Source organism: Onychostruthus taczanowskii, unplaced genomic scaffold (assembly GCF_017590055.1).
Source record: "Onychostruthus taczanowskii isolate IOZ18803 unplaced genomic scaffold, ASM1759005v1 scaffold74, whole genome shotgun sequence".
NCBI classification, from domain to species: Eukaryota; Metazoa; Chordata; class Aves; order Passeriformes; family Passeridae; genus Onychostruthus; species Onychostruthus taczanowskii.
In genome coordinates, this window is record NW_024505229.1 from 3,104,793 (window position 1) to 3,131,721 (window position 26,929).

Here is a 26,929-nt window from a genome sequence, read left to right on the forward strand (position 1 = left end):
TGACTGTATGGCCCCAACAGTCTTAGATGAACAATAACATGAATGTTAAGGTTCCCAATTTCTCTTCCCCTTCAGCTGCACAGTGGAGAGAGCTGGATCTGTGTTGACCCTGAGCCTGAGGTGTGAGGAGCATAAGGCCCAGGCAGCAGCTTAGAACTGTTCAGAGTGGGGTGTGCCTGAGTGGAACCCTTGGCTTTCCAGGGTTTTATGTGACACTTTATCAGCTGCCAGTTGTAATTCTTGGCCTTGTGGTTTAAAACTCTCGGAAGTCCTCACAGAAGTTACTGTGAGTTGGAAATCCATGCTCTCCTCACCAGATGTGTTTGGGTGTGAGCTGACATTGGCCTGTCTGTCCCCCCAGGTGTACAGAACCAACCAGTGTGCAGGGGAGTTTGTTATCACCTTTCCCAGAGCTTACCACAGCGGCTTCAACCAGGGCTTCAACTTTGCTGAAGCTGTGAACTTCTGCACCGTGGACTGGGTATGTTCCAAACCAGTTTTTTCCATAAGTGAGCAGTTCCAAAGCTGTTCCTGCCTAGTGTATAGCTCTGATTTATTGCTGATGCACACATCTAGGCCACAGATCAGAAGGAGCCTGTTACTGGCAGCATGGTGTTTGCTGAAGGTTTGTCATGCACTGAACTGCAGGCTGCCTCTGGTTCTGAAGATTTGGTTTGGAATTATGTATCAGGGCTGATGTAGCTGTTGCAGTAGGAGGGAGGCACAGTCCCGTGCATGCCTGGAGTATGAGATGCACCAGTGCTGCTAGAGTTTGCTTATTTTTGTGTCCCCAAATTCTATCTCAAATCAAAAACTGTAATGATAAAATTTCCTAGTTTATTGCACTGGTAATTCTCTAAGAGGTGCTTTCTGCAGCTGGAAACCATATGAAACTTGGATATCTTTTCTGCTTTAGCTTCTGTGATAAAGTTAGATAGTACATGTAACACATTAAAAGACATTGATAGTCCTCTTGTGGGGGAAAAAGGTAGGAATTGCAAATGTGAGAGCATCCTCTTAGGTAGCAGAGGTGCTTTAGGTTTTTAGGGAAGAACACCTTAATGAGAAGAGAGCAGAAAGTTCTTAAGTTCAGATGGAAGGTTTACAGAGCAGTGCATCATTCCCAGTAAGCTTCACTCACTGAACCGGCAGAGATGGGCACACATTACAGTTATTAGGTCAGAGTTATTGAATAAGATCTTTGTCTTTTTAAAAATAAACACAAATGGAGGACAGTTGCTCCCAAGTTACAAGTAATTTTACCTTCACAGAAAATGACTCAGACACACAGTGCTGTCTGATCTCACAAAGGGTCTTCTAAGCTTCTGATAAGCTTAAATCACACTTTTCTTGTGATTTTTTTTTCTCCCAAAAAGATCTTGGCTATTTGTATGTATAGCACAACTAAAACACTACTAGATGTAATAAACATTACTTAGAAGAGGGAGATGACTAATATTGCAAGAAAGCTTTCTGCACTTGACTGTGCTCCCATGTCAGTTGGTTTGGTTTGGTTTTTCATCTTGTCCTTCCATGAGTTTCACACTGGACCCAGCACATAACCTCATTGTACTCTGAGCATCCCTGTCTGCCTGCTCTTAAAATAGAGCTGAGTGACCTGCCCAGCTCAGGATGAGCTGCTCTGCCTGCAGCCAGTTAGGGACATCAGTGCTCCCTGAGCCAGCAGGTTCTCGTGCTGCAGCCCAGTTTATGTCAGCAGGGAAAAGGGCCAGGGTGCCCTGCACCTGCGTGGGATGGGGTATCCCTCGAGTGGTGGGTGCAGACCAGGCTTAGGTACTTGTCCTTTTGATGCTTCCTTGGCCTCAGTGCATTTTTATCTTGGATCTTCTGAGCCCACTGTGGTTTAGTGGTTTAGTAGTCTTTAATTACAGTCTCTGCAAGAGAAAGCACCTCCCTCAGCTCACACCCATAGAGTCCACTGGGAAAGAGCCATAAGCATTCCTGGTGTGCACAACTTGGGATCTTGATTTCTCTAGTTTTACACTCTGAGGTATGAATATTGTTGCTGGAAGGATTTGTCTTGGCCTTTCCTTGGGGCAGTTTCTGGGTAGTAGCATACAGAGGGATCTCCTTGATGTCCTTTCCCGTGTGCACCCTGTGATGCCGTGTCTGCCCCACAGCTGCCCCTGGGCCGGCAGTGCGTGGAGCATTACCGGCTGCTCAACCGCTACTGCGTCTTCTCCCACGACGAGATGATCTGTAAAATGGCTTCCAAAGCAGATGTCCTGGACGTTGTGGTGGCATCTACAGTCCAGAAAGACATGGCTATTATGATTGAAGAGGAGAAGAGGTTGCGTGAGAAGGTTGATAAACTGGTGAGTTGTAGGAAAGAATGGTTTGGGTGGGAAGGGACTTCAAAGGTCATCTTGTTCCATCCCCTGCCATGAGCAGGGACACTTTCCACTAGACCAGGTTGTTCCCAGCCCTATCCAACCTGGACTTGAGCACTTGGAGGGATGGAATTCATTATAATGAATGAAGAAATAACAGTTAAAACAGTGATGTGAGAACATACTGGTTCTTGTATTGGGGTGTCAGAGGCTTAGAGGTACTTAGTCCCTTCCTTAGTTGTGGATTTTAGAGGAGCATCTGGGTAAAGAATCATTGATCATGCACCTTATTTTAGTACCTACCCTTTAATGTTGTTCAGAATGTCACTTTAAAGGTAATATTTGTACTTCCAGTCATTTGGTCAGAAAAGCTGATTTTTTTCATTAACCAAGATTTCTGTCTGGGTTGAATATCTTATATCTAAACTTCATTATTCTTTTGATAAATTTACCTTTTGGTGTTTTAGCTTGGAATAGCCTCCTCTTTGGAACAGTCACTTCTTCATTAGGCTTTGGTGTGACACTCTTGCAGGGAGTCACTGACTCGGAGAGGGTGACGTTTGAGCTGTTCCCTGATGATGAGCGACAGTGCCTGAAGTGTAAAACCACCTGCTTCATGTCAGCAGTTTATTGTCCCTGCAAACCTGGGTTGTTGGTGTGCTTGTACCACGTTGAGGACCTCTGCTCCTGTCCCACCTACAAATACAAACTGGGGTAAGCTTGAGGTAGTAACTAACACCATGATCTGGAGATAGTATTATCTGTAGGTACTGTGATTTGGTAATCTCTGCTGCCAGTGGGGCTGCTCTCTGTTTCTGTTACAGTCCTTTGCAAATCCAGTGCCCCCACAACAATGGGACTGTTTTGTGTTCACACACAAAGCCTCTTCAGCATTCAGCTCTTCTTGCTCTATAATGGCAAAAATTGCTGGCTAAGTTAGTTTGCATTTTTATTTATAGCAACCAGGTCATTGTCCCTTAGATCCAGTCCTTACCAAGGAGTATTGTTTTGCTTTTTGGAGCTTTCCTTCCCGTTGTTAACTTTTCTGTGCTCTTTAGTACATCTTTTGTCCAACGTGAATGTAGCTGCTCTGAGACAGTGTCCAAATTCCTTAATTGTCCCATAGAAATTGCTTTTTGTAGCAATTACAGCGCTGAAATTATCTCAAAAGGAACATGGTGTGGTTGTAAGGTCTTAATTGTGTAACCCTGAGTGCACAGAAGCTTATTTCTGTGTTGTATGGACCAACACATCTTAGTACTACCAAATGGTTTGGTCTGGAAGGGACTTTAAAGCTCCTCTCATTCCATCCTTGCCATGGGCAGGGGCACCTTCCAGCAGTCCAGGTTGCTCTGAGCCCCATCCAACCTGGGTCGTCATTCTGGTGCCCCTCGTTGCACCCTCCTGGGCCCCTTGTTGCACCCTCCTGGTGCCCCTCGTGGCACCCTCCTGGTGCCCCTCGTGGCACCCTCCTGGGCCCCTCATTGCACCCTCCTGGTGCCCCTCGTTGCACCCCCCTGGGCCCCTCGTTGCACCCTCCTGGGCCCCTCGTTGCACCCTCCTGGTGCCCCTCGTTGCACCCTCCTGGTGCCCCTCTTTCCACCCTCCTGGTGCCCCTCTTTCCACCCTCCTGCTGCCGCAGTGCTGCTGGAGGTTTGAGTCGTGTGCTGCCCGCAGGTACCGCTACACCCTGGAGGAGCTGTACCCGATGATGAACGCGCTCAAGATGCGTGCTGAGTCCTACAACGAGTGGGCTTCCAACGTCAACGAGGCCCTGGAGGCAAAGATCAACAACAAAAAAAGTGAGGATTTTACCTACTGCCTGTAGCACATCATTTAAAAGGACTGTTTTTTCAGTGTTTAGTTTCCAAACTGTAGTAACTTTTTTCTTATGTGATAATCAAAAGAAATCATTTATCACTTCATGTTTTTAAGTAAATATTTTAGCTGTTACAGTCCAAGAAGTGATGCTAAGCTGTCTCTGTGTGACAAGACTGTAAATCATTTTGACGCAAAGTGTAACTGAAGTAGAAATAGAAATACATTTAATGTGTTGTGTTTCTAAGCCTTACCATGGGAAATCCATCACAAAGGGAGACTTCTTAACTTAGTGTCTTTCCCAACAGGTCTCATCAGTTTCAAGGCTTTGATAGAAGAATCAGAAATGAAAAAGTTCCCAGACAATGACCTGCTGCGACACCTCCGGCTGGTGACGCAGGACGCGGACAAATGTGCCTCAGTGGCCCAGCAGCTGTTGAATGGCAAGAGACAGACCAGGTAAGTGCCACTCCATGTCTGCAGCAAAACTGGGCCACGAGGGATGGATGTCAGTGGCCAGTGATGGGTGCCAGTGCTCTGCAAGACTTAAAAATTAAAAGAATCTTTGTCTCCTCAGCAAAGTCATCTTTGACAGGGAGATTCAGCTTTACTATATGTAATAAGTTAAACATCCTGAGTTTTCAAATCTCTTCTTCCTCTGTGTTTGACAGTTAGTCTGTAAATTCATTCCAGTGTTCCCTGAAAAGAAAGAATGGTGTGGTATGTCTGACAAAGTAACACTGAGCAAGATACAGTCCCCTTGTCTTTGTGCCGTGGGCACTGTAAATCTGTCCATAGTGCAGGTGTTGTTGTATTCATTACCCTCTGTGCTGTGGAAAAACAAAGTGCCTTAACTCCCTGACCTGCTGCTGGTGGGAGTGTTGTATGAGAGCTCTGAAAAAATATCTGCTCTTTACATTGAATCTTTTAGACAGGTTATTTGCTCAAGGGATTTGAAGTAAGGCACTGTTCTTTGTGAGCTGCCTACCTGGTCCTGCTGGCATTCCATGTCTGAAATTAGCTGAAAAGAGACAGAACAGAGGGCTTAAGGCCAGTTCTCCTCATTGCACAAGTCTAGTTGTGCCTGTACTGATGTAAGAGCCTTTCTCTCAGGATTCACTAATTACTGTCTTCTGTTGTGTCATTCTTCACCCATAGATCCCAAACTGGTGTGGGTTGGAAGGGACCTTAAAGCCCATCTTATTCTACCCTCCCTGCCATGGGCAGGGACACCTTCCACTACCCCAGGCTGCTTCAAACCCTGTACAACCTGGCTTTGGCCACTTCCAGGGATGGGCCAGCTGCAGCTTCTCTGGGCACCTGTGCCAGGGCCTCACCACCCTCACAGGGAACAATTCCTTCCCAATATCCCATCTAATCCTGCCCTCCTTCATCTTAAAGCCATTGGTCAAGGCACCCAGACTCACCATGGGCACACTGAGCCTTGCAGGATGGTGGTTTCTAAGAAAATGTTTGGTTTATGTATGTGGAGAACAGTATGGCTCATGTCCACCAATCTTAAGTGTGATGTACTTCAGAAAAAATTGATTGTCATTTGTCCCATTTGGAGAATTTTCACTCATTTCTGCTGCTTTGAACAATATGGTGTTTATTGGAGCAGTTGCCTTTTGTGCTGGTGGAAGTGCACATGTGGTTCCTGCATGTCACCTGCCTCTGCAGGGTCATGGAGCTCCTCACTCCTGTGCTCTTGCACTACGGTGAAGACTGGCTTGGAAGGACTTTGGGGGCAGAATGTTCTGTCACACTGGCTGTTGCTGAATGTTGCTGTCACACTTAGATGTGATTCTTGTCTTCCTTCCTGGTGTTCCCTCTGTAAGCCTTTGTATGCCTTTGGTATGAACTTGATAAAAATTCACTTTTGCTGTCCTGCACACACAGGAGGATGAAACCTCTGTAACAGCAACATAAAAATCCTGCAACAGGGAATGAGAAATTCAGCACTCCCACAGGCATGATTTCTGCCAGATAAGGAACTTCCAACCTAGAGATTTTAGGCACCATCATCAAAGGACTTGTCCACTTCTGATCTGCTCCTTCATTTGGTGCTGAGCCATCTGGCATCCCCAGTCTGTGTTCTCCCATCCCTGGTGCTTGTTCAGGTCTCCCAGTGCTGAACTGGGAGCAGCAGCCAGGCCCTTCCCACCTCCTCTGAGCCAGATGGGTCCTTCCTGCACTGAATGTGTCCCTGACTTTGTTTGGCCTGGGAAGAGCTGGGAGCAATTTTTATCTTCATCTGCTTGACTAGGTCTGTTCTTTTCTCACCATGAGAGGCTCTCAGCCTTCCACACAGCTGGGTCTGCCAGCTCCTGCAGCATCCCAGACTGTGACAGGTAATTGACCCTGTGCTGCTGCTGTACACAGTGTTGAGGCAGTGCTTGAGATTCTTATTTGCTGTAGAAGAGGTTTTAGTCCTTCTCTCACAATTTCTTCTTGAATCTTTTTTGGCATGTTTCTGGGAAAAGTCCAGTTTCATGTCTTCATAATTTTTAGTTGTTTTAAAACCCGTGTTACTTGATTTTTTTTTTTTTCTTACAAGGCTGAAGTGGGGAATGCTCACAGCTTTTGAAGGAAAATATAAAGAAGATAATTACCTTCTTAAAATCTTAATACATGTTATATCACATGCAGATTCATATGCCTGGAGCTCACATCTGCAGGATGCTTGACAACCTCCATCACGCCTAGTGCCAGGTGTTGGTTAGGAAGGATTGTGGATTCTGCCTAAAATTTGATTTGTGTTTTTTGCAAACTTTCTATTGTGGACTGGGCATTTTGGTCTGATCCCGAGCTTGGAGGAGTCATGCAGGAGACTTGTCTCCTGCAGGGAGGTTGTCCCTGTCAGTCACAGCAGTCAGTGACACTGGGGGATCTTCTCCAGCGCAGTAAACACAGCAGTTCATGGGGAGAAGACCAGGACAGAAGGTAATAAATCATAGTACATCCTGTGACTCCTGCTCACCAGCTCCTCTGCAGTACCTGAAGAGATGCAAATGGACTGTACATCCCTATTTCCTGTGGTTCTCTTGGTGCTGGGGGATTAAACACTCACAGATGCTGGCTTGGAGAGGTTCTGTGAGTGTCTGAATGGGGCCGGAGCACAGTGTGGCCCTTGTTCTCCTGGCACAGGAAGGCAACACTGTTCCTGCCCTGTTGCCATGTTTTTCCTGTGTATATCCCCTTCCTTCTCTAGGTCTCCTGAAACCTGTTCTGTTCCTTAGAGTCTCTGAGAATTTGTACTTGGAGACCTTTGTGATTAATAACCCTGGATGGACATGAGTTTGGCTTCTGTTGGTGGTTTTTCTTAGGCTCATGTAATTTCTGGTTTTCAAAAACATCTTGTGACAGCTATGCCATTTAGATATGTGTATGTATATATATATAAATATTTATGTATTTAAAAACTTGTGCTTTTTCTTGGAAGACACTGTGGAGCTTACTCAAAAACCAGTAGAACAAAGCAGCATGTAAAGAAACCTGTGTTGTACCTGAGACTTTGAATTCATTTTATTGTTCAGCTGACTGTGGGGTTTGGAACTCTCAATGTGATCCTGTGTATCCGTTAAAAATACCTATTTTTAACTTAGAATGGTAAATTTAAATTTACTTCATAGCGTTCACATTCCAGTCATGCTGGCATATCCTGCTGGGCTGTTCTCCTCTTTTGTATAAATAACACACTGTGGATTCAGTTGGAGCCAGCATTGTAAGGGATCTCTTTCCTTTTCTGTTCAGGGTTCTCAGACCTCATTAATACTGGCTTGAGTTTAGAGAGGCTTTTAATATTGGGCAATTTGTTAACACTTATAAGCCACTTACTTGCTACAAAGCTTTTAGATAAAAATAAAAATGCTGATTTCGGTGTAGAGAGGATTTTTCAGAAGTGCCTACACAACCTGTCAATATAAAACCCATTCAGAATTGGGATTTGTTCTCTTTTGGTGTGGACATGGGCAGAGCTGAATACAATAGCAACCGCAACATAACTGAATAGTTTATCCACAGTTGCTTTGTGTTCTGGAAAAAAAAGCTTAATTTTATTCCGTAACAACCAGTGTCCTTCCAAGGCTGAGTAGTTGTTCCAGAATCCTATTTAATATGAGTGTTTCAACAATAGCTCGTTCTGCAGTGGCAGACTGAGGTTTCCCACGTGTGTGAGCTCTGGGCTGCTTGGATGCTTGTGAATATTCTGCTATTCCTGAAGAAGGCCTGGCTGACATGAAACCATAAGCAGATGTCAGGGAATCAATAAATCACAGAACGGTTTTTGTGGGAAGGGACTTAAAGCTCATCTTTTTCCACTCCCTGTGAGACACCTTCCACTAGACCAGGTTGCTCCAAGCCCTGTCCAGCCTGGCCTCGAAGCTGAGTGTTTGATGTTTATTTTTGTCAGTGATAACCAGAAAGCCGCACGTGTCATTGCAGGTACCGCTCCGGGGGAGGGAAGTGCCAGAACCAGCTGACGGTCAACGAGCTGCGGCTCTTCGTGAGGCAGCTCTACGCCCTGCCCTGTGTCCTCAGCCAGACACCACTGCTGAAGGTAACTGGGGAAGCCTTGGGAAGGGAGCAGGAGCATTTACAGAGTGATGGGTTTGCACTGCATTCATCTCCCATCTTGCTGTTTGAGCCAAGAGTTAATACCTGGGCACTGGCAGGCTGGGGTGACTTATGCACATGGGATGCTGAAGAAAGGAGCTCTGACCAGCTGCTGTTTGTGGTCAGCAAAGTTTTATACTGCACAGGCAAATCAAACCATTCATGCTATATGAAGGATTGTAGGAGAAGGAGCAGGATGACCTGGGTAACTGCAAGTTAAAAGTTGGGGTCAGTTAACTGGCCTGCTCTTTCGAGTAAAGCCAGGTTAATCTGAGAACATCCAAACTCCGCAGTGCTCTGAGGGACAGCTCTCTCGTTCTTACTACTTCCCTTTTTTGTTAATCCAGAATCAGCTTTCTCAGTTTTGTAATTAGCTCCCTCTTTGTGCTCTCAACCCACATTCCAGGAAACCCCACAGATAGCTCCAGCCAAACCCAGCCCAGGCTGGCCAAATCCTCTCTGTAGCAGAGAACCTGCTGCTGGCTGGAGTCAGATCACTTTGAATCCCACCACCACCAGCTGTGCTGGTTCTGTGCTCCCCAGATGATGAGCCCTCAAGGCAAGCTGAAAGTAATTCAAGGTCTTGTTTCAGAATTTCAGAATTTGCCAAAATGTTCCATATCACACTGAGGGGCAATTAAAAAAAAACCCAAGAAACAACAACCTCTGTGCAGCTGCAATTCCTGTCTTAAAGGAGAAGGGCTTTGCATATTCGTGACACTTGAAACCAGGAGATGCCTTGTCCAGCTCTTGAACAGTCCATCAAGTATCCACCCAACACTGAGACACCAGATGGTACCATGAAAATGAATGGGAATAAGCCAGTTCTACTCAGCTTTGACTACTGCTTTGGAAGCTTTATCTGCCCTGCAGTGTGTGGATCAGATTCGATGCAGTCCTATTTACAGTTATTTGTTTATAGCACTGAAGCTGTGAAGTTTTCTTGCTGGTTGAAAAGCAGAAATTTGTAAATGCCAGACATGCAAACAGTTCCTCTCCATCTGGCATTCCTGAACAGGGAAATGACAAACACATATGGTCAGAGTGTTCCTTTGTATCATCCTCAACAAGCCTCAATTATATGTCATTGTGCAAATTAGGCTGTTAATATAAATGACCAACGTTACTGGAGATGGGTTCACAATTCAGTCTATCTCTGAAAAATGTTTGATTCCATGCTGGGGGAGGTTGCCCACCCTGGGAAACAGCCTCACTGGAAAAATGCCAAGGTGTCAGCTGTGAGGGAAGAACTTCCTGCAGGAACAGCATTTCAGGCAGTACTGGGAGTACTGGGCAGGTTGCTTCATACAGAATAATCTCAGCCTTCACTGTGGGGTTGCTGTGGTTGTCCTTTATTCTGGGGAAAGTGCAAAGAGCCCCAGAAATACCTTTTGGGGTAATGAGCTGCTGAGTGCATGGAGAGAGAGAAGGTGCTCCCCTGCATGGGAGACTAAAATGCCTGTGGCTCAATGGGACTATAGATTGCAGCTCAAAAGCCTTAGCAGTGCAGCAGAAATGAACTTCAGAACTTCTGTGCCCTTCCCAGTGCTTTGCAAAGCCTTCATAATCCTCACCTTGCTGTTCCTCAGCTGCCTGAGCCATTCCAAAACAAAGCTAAACAGCAACACTAATGGAATGCTCATTTTCCCTTTCCATCCTTTCTGTTCTTCAGAGCCATCTTTCTGGCACCCTGTCACTGGGATTGCCTTGTTCTGGGATACCCAAACTTGTGGCCGTGCTACATATGAGGAGGTGCTGGCAACACTGTGTGTGGAAGACACTCTTGTAGTGTTTCAGCCCTTGGGATAATTTGCCATGTGCACTGTGACATTGCAGCAGGGGGTTTGCCAGGAGCCTGTGCTGCCATTGTTAACCCTGTGCTTCCATGGTTAACTTTGCTGCTTCCGTGGTCAAGTGACCTGACAGAGGACTTTAATCTGATTTATTGTTGCATTTGTGTATTTCAGGATCTCCTTGACCGTGTGGAAGCTTTCCAACAGCAAAGCCAAAAGCTCCTTTCTGAAGAGATGCCCAGTGCTGCGGAGCTGCAGGAGCTGCTGGACGTCAGCTTTGACTTCGACGTGGACCTGCCGCAGCTGCCGGAGCTGCGGACGCGGCTGGAGCAGGCGCGCTGGCTGGAGGACGTGCAGCTGGCCTGCTCAGAGCAGAGCTCCCTCACCCTGGATGACATGAGGCGCCTCATAGACTCCGGGGTGGGGCTCGCGCCCTACCCAGCAGTCGAGAAGGCGATGGCCAAGCTGCAGGAGCTCCTCACCGTGTCCGAGCACTGGGATGACAAAGCCAGGAACCTGATAAAGGCCAGGTAGAGCTAAATCTCGGTGTTGCATTTTGTAGTTCCATGAGTTGTTTCAGATGGAAGTGCCCTGGCTCCCAGAGGGGCTCCCCTGTGTTCATCCATTCCCAGCATGAAGGCAAAGCTTGTGCCAGCCAGAAGGGACACGGCTGGAGGAGGGGGATGAGGGATGGAGCAGTTTCAGGTGTCGGGGTTGCCTTGCAGTTTTTGTGTTGCTCAACCATCTTATGTAAATTCTCCTTGTGCCACAGGAACGGGGCTTAAGATGCCTCTTCCTTCTTTTCCACCTTCTCCCCTCCCCAGTTTCAGGCTGGAGGACATGTGTTCACATCAAGCTCAGATAGGTACCACCAGCAGGTAAAACTTCATAGTCTATAGAGGTCCATGTAGGACTATTTCTGACTAACAAGGAGGAGATTTTTCCAGATTAATTGGTGCAAGGAAGAAGGAAATAAGCCAAATACTAAGAAAATTTTTCTTGTGGTTTTAACCTTCTGATTTATAAGGTAAAACAGGGGAGAGCACCATGTACTTAAAATTAGGAACATGGCACAAACTTATGTGCCACGTTTCTTCCCTCAAGATTCCTTTCTTTTTTTTTAAATTTTGTCATACTTGAAGCACTGGAACATTTCTTACCCACTACTAACCACAGTATTTTAAGACAGCTTCATATAGCACATTACTGACTAAGCTTGGGTTCAACATTTGATAGGGAGCTGTGTTGTGTTTGTACCTCTCTAAAACCTCAGAATCAAACTGGGAAATATAGAAAAGCCCATTTCAGGATTTTAACCTTCTAATGCAGAATCTCTCAGCTGGTGCTGGTCTGGGGTTTGGTGAGTGTTTGTCATCCAAAAGTTAATAAAAGGTACATCTTCTTTAAGTCCAAAAGTGAGAATATTTCTAGTAGGAGGCTGGAGTAAGCAAACAGACATTTCTAAACCTCCCCTGCTCCTGACACCCCAGCTTTGCTGGGTGCAACCAGTACTGAACATCATCAGTAACATCATCAGTTGGTGTGGCCCTCTGGTTTTAACAACCCAGGTGATTGGAAGAGGCCCCCTGTAAGCAGCATCTCCCATCTGGGCTGTTGTGTTCCCCAGGCCCCGGCAGTCCCTGAGCAGCCTGGCAGCAGCAGTGAAGGAACTGGAGGAGATCCCAGCCTACCTCCCAAATGGAGCAGCACTGAAGGATGCAGTGCAGAAGGCCAAGGACTGGCTGCAGGAGGTGGAGGCTCTGCAGGTACGTGAGCCTGGCTGCTGGGTAGGGACAATGACCCCGCTCGTGTCACCAGAGCCACCCCACACCCCGTGTGTGCTCCAGGGCTCTGGTGTCCCTCTGACTCGGAGCACCCAGTCCAGGACATTGGTTACCTCAGCCATGGGGCAGCTACACTCACTGCCCTGATTCTTGCTTCTGTTTCTGGTCTGAATTCCTTCAGCTTTGCAACTAGCTGCCTGCAATAAAATCTATAAAACAGCTATTAGCAAAAATCTAATGTTAAAAAGTTACTCCATTATGGAACTTCACCTTGAGGTCACTTTTTCTGAGTTGCTGAGTCACAACTCCTCGTTAATCACGTTTTTGTGCCACACTGAGGTACAGAGTGGTGATACAGAATAGCTTCTGGCTCAGCCTTGCAAGTGCTCAAGCCAGGGGTCAGTGGGACTGCCCAGACCAGACTAGGGTGGCACTGAGATACCTCTGATTTCACATTTTGGTGTAAATGGCCAAATATTTTCATTTGTCCTCATTTTTTTTTCTATAAAGTGAGCTCTGTCTAACTTAGGGGTATTTTCAGGCCAGTCTGGCCTAAATTCAGCTTCCAATAAAAATTTATTTTGAGCTCTTATTTAAAAAACTAATTTTCCTGGATTTAAGTATTTTTAAGGAATAAAATTCATGTAATACTAATTTTCATTTGAGGGCTGTCTTGAAAGAATTTGAGTGATTTTTTTTTTTTCTTGGTGTTTGCTAATCTCTTGGTCTGGACTCTGAAATTCTGCCTCCTGAATATGGAAAACTAGTTCTGTGCCAAGAACTTCTGCTTCGGTTCTGTGCAGGTTTTGTTAAATGCCTGCAATCACTGTGACTTGCAAGAAGCTCTTGGCATCAGGACTTTGAAGCTGCTAGAGACGTTAGGGTTATTTTGCTGAATATTTCCCCAGTCCCACATCACCTGTCCTAGAAATTACCTCTAGAATTACTCTTGTGCTGCTTTACCTCTGGGTGTGGTACCTGCATTGCCTGAGGCGTGGGGTGCCAAGGGAATGGTCAGAGCTTGTTCCTGTGTGGCACACAGGATACTGGGGGTGGTTCTCACTCTTGGCATGGCACAGCCTGGGTTAAACTTGTCTTCTGGTGCTGGAGCTCCCTGCAGTACTTGAAAGGAGGCTGGAGCCAGGGAATCAAGCGTTTCCTCCCAGGGAATAAGGGACAGGATGAGAGGAAACTGCCTCAAGTTGCACCTGGGGAGGTTCTGGTTGGATGTTGGGGAAAATTTCTTCGCTGAAAGGAGTGGTCAGGCCCTGGCACAGCCTGTCCAGGGTAGAGTCACCATCTCTGGAGGGATTTAAAAGGTATGTGGATGTGACACCTGGGGACAAGTGGTGGCTTTGGCAATGCTGGGCTAATTGCTGAAATTGATCTTGGAGATCTTTTTTCAATGTTAATACAACTGTATAATTTTATGATTTCAGAATTATTTTGATTTTCTGCTATGAATGCAGTGTGAGACTGGGACACTGCTTAATATTGTTGGCAGTCTCTGGTTTTGTTCTATTTTCTTTTTAAAGGGTCACTTGGCAAGTGTATTCTTGCTTCCTAGCCCCCAAATGTGTTGTTAGTTTTGTCTGGTAGTCAGTGACTAAGTGCAAAAGCAGCACAAATGTTGGACGAGTGTGCAGATCACTGAGCTGTCTGAGCATTAAATTCACTTTTACAAGCTCTGCCCTGAACTCCTTGAGTGCCTGCTGTGACTTGGGCAGTGCTGTGTCCTGTGCATCCAGCATCCTCTCGTTTCCAACCCGGCAGGCTGGGGGCCGTGTGCCCGTGCTGGACACGCTGGTGGAGCTCGTCACGAGGGGTCGGTCCATCCCAGTGCACCTGGATCACCTGCCCAGGCTGGAGGCCCTGGTGGCCGAAGTGCAGGCGTGGAAGGAGTGTGCAGCAAACACGTTCCTGTGCGAGAACTCTCCGTATTCCCTTCTGGAGGTGAGAGGCCTGGATGGGGATCAGCCTGCTCAGTCGTGCATGGTGCAGGGACTCTGTGTGTGCCCAAGAAGGAGCAGTAAATATTAAGTATATTTGCAGAATTGCTTTATTATTATAATAGTTATTATTGCTAACTATTTTCATAAGAACTTTTCTTAGTGACCTATACTTCTAAATAATAGCTTTAAACTTCTAAAATGCTTAAGATTTAGCTATATTTTTTCTATTCTTCTTAATCAGTGGCTAACAAGAGCAGGCAGTGCCAGTGTGAATATGGCAATACTGACAAATCTGTGGCACTAGATTAACTCCAGCGCATCAGGCCGAGCTGCAGGTGAGCAGGTTCCTACCTGCTCGATCCTCCTCAGGTTCAGGTGTGCCAGGGTGAAGCTGGGGCTGTGTTTGCTGCCCTTCTGGAGCTGTGGCTGTGTCACAGCTGCAGCCCATGGGAAATTGTACGCCCTGTCCAGTACTGAGGCCCTCTGAGCCCCCTCCTGTCGGGACAGACAGGAATGCAGGGCAGCCCCTGGAATCTCTGCTCTTTCCCAGGATGTGCGCTCTCTCTCTCTCTCTCTCTCTCTCTCCCAGAAGTCTGGGTGAAACACAAGGGTTGTTTGGGTCTGGGCCTTTTACAAAACTGAAGTTCCAACTTTCCAGCTCTCCCTACCTTCCAGATAACCTCACCCTAATCCCTCAGATCTTTGATGGATAACTGCAGCAACTCTAGTTCTCACCAATTGCCTGTGGCTGCATCCAGGCAGGAAGGTGTGTTAGGAACAGTGCAGGTGTAACACCTCTGCATGTGGGACACTGCTGTTCTGTCCCTCAGGTGTTGTGTCCCTGGTGTGACATCGGGATGCTCAGTCTGAAGAGGAAGCAGAAGAAGCTGAAGGAGCCAGTGCCAAGTGGCAAGAAGAAAAGCACTAAGCTGGAGACACTGAGCGACCTGGAGCGGGCACTCTCTGAAAGCAAGGACACTGCCTCCGCGGTATGTGATCAGATCTCTCCTAACTGGAATTTCTTCTCAATTCCTTGAGTCCTTGTTTCTGTTTGCCTCCTGTGCAGGAGTGTGGCTTCCACCCTGTTTTTGCTGTGCTGCTCTGCAAGATTTCTGGAACTGCACTTTGCTGTGTTTGCTTCAGACTTCCCAAAACTGCCTTCAGTGGAAACAACATCTGTTGCTTTGTGCATTAAGCAGCCTCACAGTTTGCTAGGCAGTGCCTATAGCTGAGCAAAGCACAGGAAAACAAAAAATGGACATCTGTTTTCCCCTACCATACCTAAACCTTATTAAAAATGGGATAGGGTTTGGCCAAGTCTAGTCCTTTCAAAGAACACAATAATCCAGCACCATTTATAATTAAAACAAACATTGTAAATAATTAAAGAAAGCCTCATGAGTTATGGAGTCACTGGAACACTGCTCTGGGTGGACCAGACTCAGTTTCTGGTGGGGAAGGGCTTCATTCCAGCAGACCTAGTGCAGAGCCTCCGCCTGGGCCAGGTAATGATGTTCTGTGGCTCATGAGATGCAGTAGGGGCTCATTGCCCCTACTGTAATTTAATGTGGGACATTTAAGTTTTAACCTATGGCAACTACTTGAAACTTGTGCTTTCAGTGCTTTGGTGTTGGACCCTCTTGTCTGACCCCCAGAGCTGGAGCGGTGTCTCTGTCATGGTAATGTGGCGACAGGCTGGGCCCTGGGTCACACTCAGCCCTCTGTGACTCTGGCACCCCGAGCCAAGGAGACCCAGGGCGGTCCCAGGGGCTGCACTCAGGACAGGGTGGTCACTCAGTGTGGCAGGGTTTGCTTCTGACACACGGGGGGAACCAGAACCTTCCCAGCCCAGCTCAGCACCTGTGTGCACGTCGGAATGTGCTGTGCCCCAGTCCCACGTCTGCCCAGGGTGGACACAGCTGTCTAATTTTTCCAGAGATGATTTTAGTCCAGGAATTATGCTTGAAAGCTATGGTGTGAGAAATAACCACTTTGCATATATCTATAAATCCACCTTGGTATGTTTATATACATTATAGTTGGTTGCAGCTAGTTTGCACAGCCTTTATGGAACTGAAATATATAGGAGCTGTCTTTATAGGAGCTAGTGCTAAAGATTCCTGAAAAAAGGATCATGAACATCTCCAGAGGGGGTAAACAGCACATCCAGGATACACCTGAACTTTGTCTGCTGTTTACAATCCCCAGAGCAAGTTCATAGGTCAGGGCATGCTTGAGCACTGGGCAGCATGTACAAAGTGAGGGTGAGAGGTACATTTGCATTTGTGAAAACTGCCCAGGAAGCTTTTCTGAGTCTCCAAGTCAGACAGTTGAGACTCACATTCCCAGAGCAGTGTTTGCAATCTGAACTTGCACTTCAGGATTTGAGCTGCTTGAAGGCAGACTGTGTTTTTGTATTACAAAACACAAAAGCTTGGAAGAGAGAAGGGGTTAAGAGCTATTTTTTTATGAAGGATTAAGCTTTTTGTCTCAGGGCCTCATGAGAAAATGGAAGGGAATTGAAGTCACACCACAGCACATCCCCAGTGCTGCCCCTCCAATCCCATTTGCTGCCCCCCTGCACATCCCCATCCTTGCTTCATTCTGACATTTAAAGCCCTGGAGACTGATGTGTCTGTGGGGTGACGGAGCAGAGGGCACCCTGTTTGTAACAAGCAGAGCTCCCTTGGAGATGCCATCCTTTGCCTCCCTTTCAGATGGCCGCTCTGGGAGAAGCGCGGCTGAGGGAGATGGAGGCGCTGCGTGCCCTGCGAGCAGCGAACGAGGTGAAGGCGCTGTCGAGCGAGGAGGACGCCGAGCTCAAGGTGTGTCTGTGCCAGAAGGAACCGGCTGCTCCCATGATCCAGTGTGAGCTCTGCAGGGGCTTCTTCCACACGGGCTGCGTGCCGGTGCCCGGCGCCGCGCCGGGGCCGCGCGTGTGGCTGTGCCCGCAGTGCCGCCGCTCCGAGAAGCCGCCTCTGGAGAAGATCCTGCCGCTGCTGGCGTCCCTGCAGCGCATCCGCGTCCGGCTGCCCGAGGGGGACGCCCTGCGCTACATGATCGAGAGAACTGTGAACTGGCAGCACAGAGCACAACAAATGTTGTATTCAGGGAATCTAAAACGCATCCAGGACAAAGTTGGCTCAGGATTACTGTACAGCAGGTGGCAAGCCTCGGCGGGCCAGCTGCCAGAGACAAACAAGGTGAGGCTGGGCCGGGAATGGCTTCTGGCGCTGGGAGCGCGGGGTCGCTGAGGACAGGGCTGACACTGCTCTGGGTTTCGGTCTGCCGTAGCTCCCTGCAGTAAATCCCCACAAGGCAGAGGGTTTGTTCCTGCGTTACAGCTGTCAGGAGCTGGCTGCTGCTGTGCTCCTCAGTCAGGGTGTGCGTGTGCCCCAGCAGCAGCTTCGTGCTCCCTTCTGCTGGAGTCCAGGAACAGCTCCTCCCAAAGAGCCTGTTTTCCCCTCTCTTCTTCCAGTTCCTGTGTTCTGCTGTGACACCACTAATGACAGAGCTGCTGAGTTGTTGTTTCTGGAGTGCTTACTATTCAGTTGGTCTTTATATTCTGCTCCTACAAGTATTCAAATAAGTGTTGAGAATTACTGACAGAGGCACAAACTGTCCTGTGCATTACCAGCTTGGCTCTCAGACAAAAGTGTCTTCATCCTTTGCTGCCTCTCCTCACTTCTGCTAGACCTCCCAACCTGAATATCCTGCTCATATTGCTGGGTTTAGCCACAGCAGCTGTTCAGGTGGGGTAGTGAGGCAGTTTGTCTTTTTTAGTGAAGGCCTTTCAGCAAAAAGCCCACCTAAAGAAGGAAAGGAGGTAAAGAAGTTTCCTGAGGATAACAAATGCAGAAAAATAGCAGAAATCAATGTTCTGTGCTGTATGAAGAACATGAAATACCTCAAAATGGAATGTACTCTTGGTTTTACATTTTGAAACACCTTAGTTTAGTTAGTCCAGTCAGCTACAGTTAGGCTGTGTTTCTTATGTTAAAACACAAACTTAGATTAAAACACTAGCCTCCACAACCCCTGACAGGGTATTGCAGCTGCTTCTCAGTCACTCAGCTGTGCCAGTGGCTAGTGGACCAAATTTTTCAAACAGACAAGTCCAGATACAGAAATTAAAATGTGTTTAGGTATTTAAGAGATATTTTTTTGGTCATTTAGGTCTGAAAGTATAATTTTGCGAGGTCAGCTAGTGTAGCTGAAAAGAACTGGCCAAGATTTTGGAAACAGAAGTTGATGTTTTGGCAAGAAATTGAAACAGTTTCGTTTTATTGGCTGATGGTGTTAGCTCAGCGTGGATCTGTGAGGTTCCTCCCCCCCAGGGCAGTGTAACCATTTTTGAGAGGTCTGGACCTTAAGTCAGTAAACCTTCCAAATCAGGGTGTTTCTGGCTGAGCTTGTCCGGGTCCTTGTGACTGCATTTCCCAAGTCAGAGGTCCCTGGGAAGCTCAGTGGAAGAGCTCTGACCAGGTCCCCCTGCCTGGGTCCCTCAGTGTGCCTGAGCCAGGGCCCCAGCAGGTGTGAGCTGAAACTTCAGTCTCTGTGGATCTGAGGTGGTTTTCTGGTGAATCTGGTGTCTCACCATGCCTGTCCTGTCCTGTCCCAGTTCTGTTCTCCCTGTCATCTGGGCTAATTCAGCACTCACTTCCACACAAGAAGCTCTTCAGTAACCACTGGAGTTGGGCTGCTTTGACACTGGCCAAAGTGAGGAATGTGGGCGAGTTTGAAAATTCCCTTGAGAGCAGCAGTGGGGACTGAGGAGAGCCTTATTCTGCAAGGGGCCCAGGCACTTGGGCTAGTGAGGCAGAGAGTGTTGTGGAAGGTTCCTGGTGAGATGCCCCTGGCAGTGTCAGGAGGTGCAGGATTTGCTGTTGGCCTGTCCCTGCAGTCTTTTGGACTAGGTACAAGATTTCAGTAGCTGTAAGAGAAGCAAGTGTTGATCCTATCACAGTTGTTCTGCATTTCAAACTCCACGTTTAGTGAAACTATCTGTGTTTTGTTTTCTAGGTGTCACAGACAATTGGGGCAATGTCATTCTCCATGCCTCATGACTGGGATAACAGAACCATGTATTTGCATTCTCCATTCTCTACAGGACAGCACTGCATCCCACTTCATGGTTTGTAATCTTCACTTTGGTTTGGGAGATTTCCCCCTGCCCCTTCCTTTTTTCCCCATGTTTGGTGGGGCAGGGAGGGTGTCCTGGTCACCAGGAAATGGCTGATCAGGCCTGTGACTGCATAGCACTGGTGGTTGTTTCTCCATCTCCTCAGCAACTTTGGAGCTCAGCATCCAGCTTTGGCAGAGGGGTGCATTGCTCAAGGATAGAAATTTTCCATGTGTAATGAAAAGCTGTGGCACAATGGGATGAGGAATCAGGAGAGCTGGCCCCTTCCCACAAGAGCAGCTCCCCCAGACTGTGCCCCAGCCCAGCTGCAGAAGAGAGAAGGAAAGAGGAGGGGCCACTGGAAGTGTAGGAGTGGATGGGAACAGCAGGGATGTGGTGCTGGAGCCCATGGGATTCTTAATGCACAGGACATGAGTCCATGTGAGCTTTGCTGCAGCACAACTGTCCAGAGACTGGAATTGCCCCAGCCCCCCTGGGGCTGCTCTGCTCTGCTGGGGTCATTCAGCTCTGGGCCATCCTCACCTCAGACTCTAACAGACAAGCTGTGCATCATTTTATGACTGTGACAGAAATTATTTATCATTTCTTCCCTCCTCATGCATAATGCTCCAGGGACACAAGTCTAGACTTACCTTCATGTCTGTGCAGCTCAGTCCATACCTGTGTCAGAAAAGCCATTTCAGTGGAATGTTACAGTTCACATCAAACAAGGCAGTTCTTTGTGTCACAAGATTTATTTTTCATGTCTGAGTTGTAGTGTATTAATAAGCTGTTACTTATGCAAAGATTTTGGCCTCTCCAGCTGGAACTGTTTCAGAGCCCTGCATGCGCTTTGGCTCTTTGGAGGCAGAAGCAGCAGTGGGTAGTGAGCACAGAGCAGGACCTTGTCATCAGGCTTGTCTTCAGCCTTCCTTCCTCTCCTCTCGTGGCTCCCTGTGCAGGCCTCACCCAGTTTGTTCATGTTACCCACTCCTTAGGTCGAGAGGGGATTGTCACACTCCTGCAGCTCCTGAAGCAGGAGAATTTGCCAGGAATGATGGCAATGCCTTATCTTTGAACCAGCAGGGAATGGAAGCATGGCAAGGTGCTGAGCCACAGTGCAGGAGCTTCTGTGCAAGCCTTGATCTTTCCTTTTACCCCTGCTGTTAAAAATGAACAGTCAAGAGGGAGCAGATAAGAACTAATTAATACAGTTGCAGATTTAAAGTCTTTCACCATTTTTTGTTGTGATACCAGAGATTTTTTATTATCTGTGCAGTTCTTGTCACTGAAGAATTGCTGCTGTGTCTCCTTGTGTTTCACACTAGTCGTTAGCACCGAGCTGGACGAGCTGATGATGGAAGCCCAGCTGCTGCAGGTTTCTCTGCCCGAGATCCAGGAGCTGTACCAGGCCCTGTTCACGAAGCAGAGCCCGGCCCTGCAGCCGGAGCAGAGGTCACCCAGCACAGCCACAAGTGACAAGGCAAGTGTCCAACAGCAGCACTGAGCTGGGGCACCCTGGGGAAGGGCTCTGCCTCAGCCCTTGGGCTTTACTGGGCTTTGTGAGTGTGGCTGCACTTCATGAAAATACATTTCCTTGTGCAAAAGGAGTCAAGAAGTCGGTAATAAATTAGTTACAAAATAATGAATACAATTTGTGGCCTAATACATTTTAGAAATTTAGATATGTGCTTATGGTCAGTCTCTGTACTTTACATACATCTGTCCTGATTTCGTAGAATTGCAGAATCCCAGACTGGCTTGGGTTGGAAGGGACCTTAAAGCTCATTTTGTTCCACCCCTTGCCATGGGCACGGACAACTTCCACTACATCAGATTGTTCCAAGTCCCATCCTGGCCTTGAACACTTGACTCTTGTCCTATGTTGAGGCTTTCCCAGGGAGCTGCTGTGGAAGCTGTGGGCTCAGAGGCAGGAAATGAGGATGGTTTTCTCTCTGAGTTCTGTCCCTGGTGCCTGACCCTGCCCTTGGCTCCTCTTACACATCTCATGCTACTGAAAATGCACCACTGTCAAACACTGCACTTGTACTTAAACCTATTCCTAAAATCAGGGTATGAAATAACAGGATAATGGGTGTTAGCTGCATACTTTCAACCTTGCCAAATGTCTTTCCCATAGAATGAGTGTTGCCGAGGGAAGAAGGATGGGCTTAGTTACATGGAGAGAAAACTGAAGCGGCGTTTCGAGAGAGAGACCTTCTGTGGGGAGAAGAGAGCCAGAGTAAAAAAGATGAGAACACCCAAAAAGAAGAAACTGAAACTGAGTCACTCAAAGGATCTGTGCAGTAACAAACTGGAGAGAGAGCGGGAGCGGCTCCTGGAGCTGCAGCGTTGCAGCGACAGCCACTTGCTGCCCTCAGACACGTCCTTCTCGGAGCAGGAGGACTCCGAGGATGAGGATGCCATCTGCCCAGCTGTGAACTGCCTCCAGCCCGAGGGGGATGAGGTCAGGAGGGGCAGACCCACCGTGGTGTTCCTAGTGCTGTGATCTGGGGCAGGGAGCTGCCCTGGGACTGTTTGACTGCTGAGAAGCTGTTCATGAGGGGGGTGAGAGGCCCTGGCTAACCCAGGGCTGTGTCTGTGCAGCTGGGATGGGCAGGACCGACCCCACCTGCCCTGGGGTGGCCGTGTGGCATCAGAACATCTGCACACCATGGGAGGGGGCAGGTGGCTGCTGTGCAGACACTGTGTCCTGGCTGCTCTTGGGATACAGGTGTGGATGGGCTCTGTCGTGGGGCCAGTGCCTGGGGCTCTGCTCAGGCCCATCCACGCTGGAAATGGAGAAGAGGGATGCTGAGTCTCTGATAGGTGGGGAAGCAGTGGGGAGATAAGGGAGGGTGTGCCCTGCCCATAGCCTGGGAGAGCAGGGAGCACAGTGAACATCCAGCAGCAGCCAGCTGTGGATCAGACATTTCTCCTGTAAATAGACCAGGAGCCCCAGGATGACCCACGAGTGTGGGACGCTTTGCCTGGCCCTGCTCTGACCCTGTGTCTGCTCTTCACCAGGTCGACTGGGTCCAGTGCGACGGCAGCTGCAACCAGTGGTTCCACCAGGTGTGTGTGGGCATCTCCCCGGAGATGGCAGAGAAGGAGGATTACATCTGCGCCAGCTGCGCCGGCAAGGACGCCCAGTGCCGCAAGTGAAACCCCACAAACCCTTCAGGACTCGAGTAAAGAAGGTTCCCAGTTTTCCAGTTAAGCCACAGGGGCTGGTTTTAGAACCAGATTGCAAATGGTGCTACTTCTATCCTTATGGGATCATTTTCCAGAACTCAGAACAATTTTTGACACTTTTGTATTTTCCCTTGATCTGTTTGTGGTTGTTGAGGTTTGAGATGCTGACTGTTTGCAGGGGTTTCCACCGATTGGGAAGGCATTTGACAGATGCACCTTTATTGTACAGCATTCAGGTACCTCTGGGATTTACCGACGTATTTAATTCAGCTTGGTTTGGGTGCAAAAACAAACAAACAAAAAAACCCCTGCACCATGAATTTTCCAATAATCCTCTTTTGAGGAAATCCCTGTTTACTCTGTTAACTCTTTGGAGACTTTAGTTTTTTTCCACCTCGTTTTTCGTAGACTAGGTTTATTTATCTGAGCAATAACTTCTATGTCTGGTTTCAGTGACTGGAATGACAACTGAACAGCGTGTTGCTTCTAGCATTGGTTGATGTACAGACAGCAAATGTTAGATCCTAGTGTCACTGAGGGCCCTGTGATGTAGAAGACAGGAAAAAAAAATCTGTAAAGTAATTGCCACAGCTGTATTTTGGCTTTCTCCTTTTTTGGGTAGCTTGTATCAAATGTTGCAGTTTATATTGTGGAATAAACCCCTGGTTATGTTATAAAATTAAATGTTGGTGTTTTTAGAGAGTTTGAAATGCAGTTTTATTTCCCTCTGAATCCACACTGCCTCGCTGGGTTCTCTTAGCCAAGAAATAATCACCTTCCAAAGAAGCAATGCAGAAGCTGTAGTGATTCTTGTCTGTTCAGGTTTGGAAGGAGGAGAGAGATCAAAATGTTACACCAAAAAGAAAAAAAAAAAAGGAAAAAAAAGTAAAAGAGGTTTTCCAAGATTTTTTCAAAGCTTTTCCAAAGCTGAAATTATTTGCAAGTTGAATGCATGAAGAATTGAAGGCACAACTGGGGACTTGTCAGGGCAGTAATGGAGGGTTCACACAGGAAGCAAAGGTTTGGGGCAGCTTCTCCTGCCAGCCCTGCCCAGCTGCACCAAAGCAGAGACCTTCCCTCACCGCCCAGGCTGGTGGCCACAGTGACCTCCTGTGTGGCCCACAGGGAGCTGGCTCTGCACAGCCCAGGCTGGTGGGCACAGCAAGCTCTGCTCTGGGTGGACTCCTTCAGCTGCTTCCACCTGCATTTAGCCCAGAAGCCTGAGGAACAAGGAGATGTGTGCTTCTCCCAAAGGCTGGTCAGGGCCCGTAGCTGGGGCTCTGCAGGTGTGGCACCTCGCTGCTGCCAGAGGAGACTGGAGCTCTGAGCAGCACAGCCCACAGGGCACTTCCCTCATGGGGCTGCACCCAAACCCCTTGGAGGGCAATCACTGCAGGACACAGCTGGAAGGGGCCTGGTGACAGGGATGTGGCTCCAAGGGCTGCCAGAGGTGGAGCTGCTGGAGCCCAGGGAGACGGGAGGGCTGGAGATCTTTGTCCCAGGGAGAGCACTCTCCATGGGAGCTTCTCCTCAGCAGAACCGTGGTGGGCTTGGTGCTCCCTCCACTCATCACCAGGTGGAATTTGCTGGTAAGTTTTTTCCCTGCTGGTTTTACCTCTTTTCCCATGGGCAGAAGTGCAGAGAGTCACTGGGGTAGGGCAGAGCCTTGGAACATCTGTGGCTGATGGTGACAGGGAAGGTCTGTGGGTGGGATCAGAACTGTGCAGAAATTTGATCTCACAGGGGTCAGGTTAGTTTGGTTTTGGGTTGGTTTTTTTTTTTGTTTGTTTGTTTTTGTTTGTTTGTTTTTGTTTTTTTTTTTTTAACCACGTTAATTTTTGACTGTTAAAAGAATCTTCAGCCTGGTTCAAGTGATGTGTCTGAAAGTGCTGGGGTGAGGGAGAGCCTGTGCACAGGAGTTGTGTCTATGCTTCCATAGTGTAACTGGTTGGTGTAACTGGTCCTTTTAATTTAAGTACCAAAAGGATGCTTTGAGAAATGGGGCTTTTTTTCCTTTTTTTTTGCTTGGAAGAATCTTTGTGCAATGCTGGGGAAAAACAGTACTCTGTAATAACTTCCTTTCAGAGGGGACAGACAGAAAACTGGAGCTGGAGCTGGCACAGTGTCTGATGCAGCTGAATCATTACAGATTCATGAAACATTACATGTTTCTCTGTGTCCCCTTTATTTTTTTCCATTGAAGAAATGGCCGTTTATCAAAAAGTGCCAGAGGAAATGGGATGAAGTTAAGTTCAGCATGGTAATTCCATACAGGACTAGCCATTGTCAGTTTGAGGGCTTGGGATGTCAGAGGAGGTTTCTGGGGTCCCAGCAGCAGCATTCATTATTGAATGAGTAGAAATGGAGCCCCCAGTCCACGGGTGACCTGTGCCTGCAGCCCAGGGCTGCTGAAGGATTGGTGTCTTCTTTCCTGCTGGAGCTGTGGCCCCTGGACAGTGGCTGGAAGAGGTGACAGTGCCTGCCATGCCACAGACCCTGCCCTTGGGTTTCATCCCTGTGTGGATGCTCAGACTTGATGAAATCAGGGTTTGACTTCTGTTAAACAAAACAAGAGAGGGATTTGTTCACTTTGGGGTGGGCTCTGCTGTGTGCCCTTTGCACATTCCTCATCCTCAGGGAGTGTGACAAGGGCAGAACATGCTCAGAGTCTGTGAGGATGAGCTGCCCCTTTCACCCCTCCTTTTGGGCACCCCAGATTTCCAAAGGCTAAGCCAAAACAGGAAAAAGGTCTCTCTTACCTCATTCTGCTGCTTTTCTTTATTTTATTTATTTTTCTATTGTAGCAACCAAGTACATCAAACCTCCCTGGATTGCTCAGATCCTAATTCTTTAATAAGAATAGTTTATGGCTTCTACATTTGTTTAATCATAAAACAGGACAAAAATGAAGTTAAGTAACCCTGCCTGTGGATTTCAGGCTGAAAACTCAGGTTTAAATCCTGCCTGTCCCATGTGCCCAGACTGAGATTGTACCTGTTGTGCCACCTTTAGTCCATGGGATGTTCCTGTGTTGTGTCACATCCTGGGAGCATCAGAGCAGCCCAGGGTGCTCACACAGCACCTGTGACTCACCCAGGGAAGACTCAGGGCTTTGATTCCACCTTTTTAGGTGCTACAAAGGTGCTCCACGGGGCCCTCTGCTCTGGGGCCAGGCTGGGAGGGCTGGGGTGTTCAGCCTGGAGAAGAGAAGGCTCTGGGGAGATCTTAGAGCTCCTTCCAGTGCCTCAAGGGACTCCAAGGGAGCTGGAGAGGGACTTGGGACAAGGGATGGAGGGACAGGACAAGGGGGAATGAATGGCTTCCCGTTGCCAGAGACTGGGGTTAGATGGGATATTGGGAAGGAATTCTTGGCTGTGAGGATGGGCAGGCCCTGGCACAGGGTACCCAGAGCAGCTGTGGCTGCCCCTGGATCCCTGGAGTGTCCAAGGCCAGGCTGGACGGGGCTTGGAGCAACCAGGGACAGTGGAAGGTGTCCCTGCCATGGCAGTGGGTGGAACTGGATGGACTTTGAGGTCCCTTCCAACCCAAACCGGCCAGGGATTCTGATTCTATAAGCTTATCCTTTGGATACAGAACTTGGAATTCACTTGAAGAATCTCCATCATCCAGGCTTTGGGGGAGCATTTGCTGGGTGCTTGGGCTGCTCCAGGGTCAGTGTAGCTCAGGGAATTGGGGCTTCCAGCAGGGGTTCAGCTGCCAGGACCCTGCCAGGGCACACAAAACACCAACACGTGGGAATGATGAATGTTTTGGCTGCAGGAGATATGTCTGTAGGACACAACTACACGTGTCACACAGGATTCAGGAAGGAACCTTCTCTAGAGTGCACACACAGCAACATAAGGAGCTGAGACAGCTCTCCTGTGAATCCAGAAATGAGTGTGCTGTTCTGAGAGAGTGGCTGAGGTACAGCCCTGACAAATGGCAATACTTCATTTAGAAGGAAACAAGCCTCATACTGAGAGCTCTCCTTGAGGATGTGCACACCTCAGTCTGTGAAGAAACAGCTCCTCACAGCATCAATGGAGATAAAAGTCTGTCTGGAAGAGGAGATAAAGCAGCCACAGGAGAATAATGGAACTGCATGTTCAACACACAGCTGCTCTTAGACACAGACAAGACTGGCATCAGGGAGTTCCTGCAAAAAGGCCTTGGGTAAAAGGAACAAATATTTTATGGCAAAAAGCAGGTGTGGTCATGTGATAGACTGCCAGGTCCAAAATTCCACTTGCTTAGAGGGAGGAGTGCTGCCAGGTGGTTGAAAAAAAATAGTGATGTA

At 48.0% G+C, this 26,929-nt stretch overlaps 1 protein-coding gene across 3 annotated transcripts in view; it reads left to right on the forward strand.

Moving 5' to 3' along the window:
• KDM5B (lysine demethylase 5B) overlaps positions 1-23,308 on the forward strand; it is a 56,761-nt gene extending 33,453 nt beyond the window's left edge. For all 3 annotated transcript variants that reach the window (XM_041422562.1, XM_041422563.1, XM_041422561.1), the window contains exons 13-27: positions 362-481; positions 2,142-2,336; positions 2,884-3,065; positions 4,029-4,153; positions 4,478-4,628; positions 8,613-8,727; positions 10,751-11,106; positions 12,204-12,342; positions 14,134-14,313; positions 15,143-15,301; positions 17,030-17,515; positions 19,335-19,446; positions 20,763-20,917; positions 21,575-21,901; positions 22,462-23,308. In XM_041422562.1, the coding sequence (XP_041278496.1) occupies positions 362-481; positions 2,142-2,336; positions 2,884-3,065; positions 4,029-4,153; positions 4,478-4,628; positions 8,613-8,727; positions 10,751-11,106; positions 12,204-12,342; positions 14,134-14,313; positions 15,143-15,301; positions 17,030-17,515; positions 19,335-19,446; positions 20,763-20,917; positions 21,575-21,901; positions 22,462-22,599 (2,940 nt within the window). In that variant the 3' untranslated portion in view covers positions 22,600-23,308. The remainder of the gene's footprint in view (positions 1-361; positions 482-2,141; positions 2,337-2,883; positions 3,066-4,028; positions 4,154-4,477; positions 4,629-8,612; positions 8,728-10,750; positions 11,107-12,203; positions 12,343-14,133; positions 14,314-15,142; positions 15,302-17,029; positions 17,516-19,334; positions 19,447-20,762; positions 20,918-21,574; positions 21,902-22,461) is intronic.
• The last annotated feature ends 3,621 nt before the right edge of the window (positions 23,309-26,929 follow it).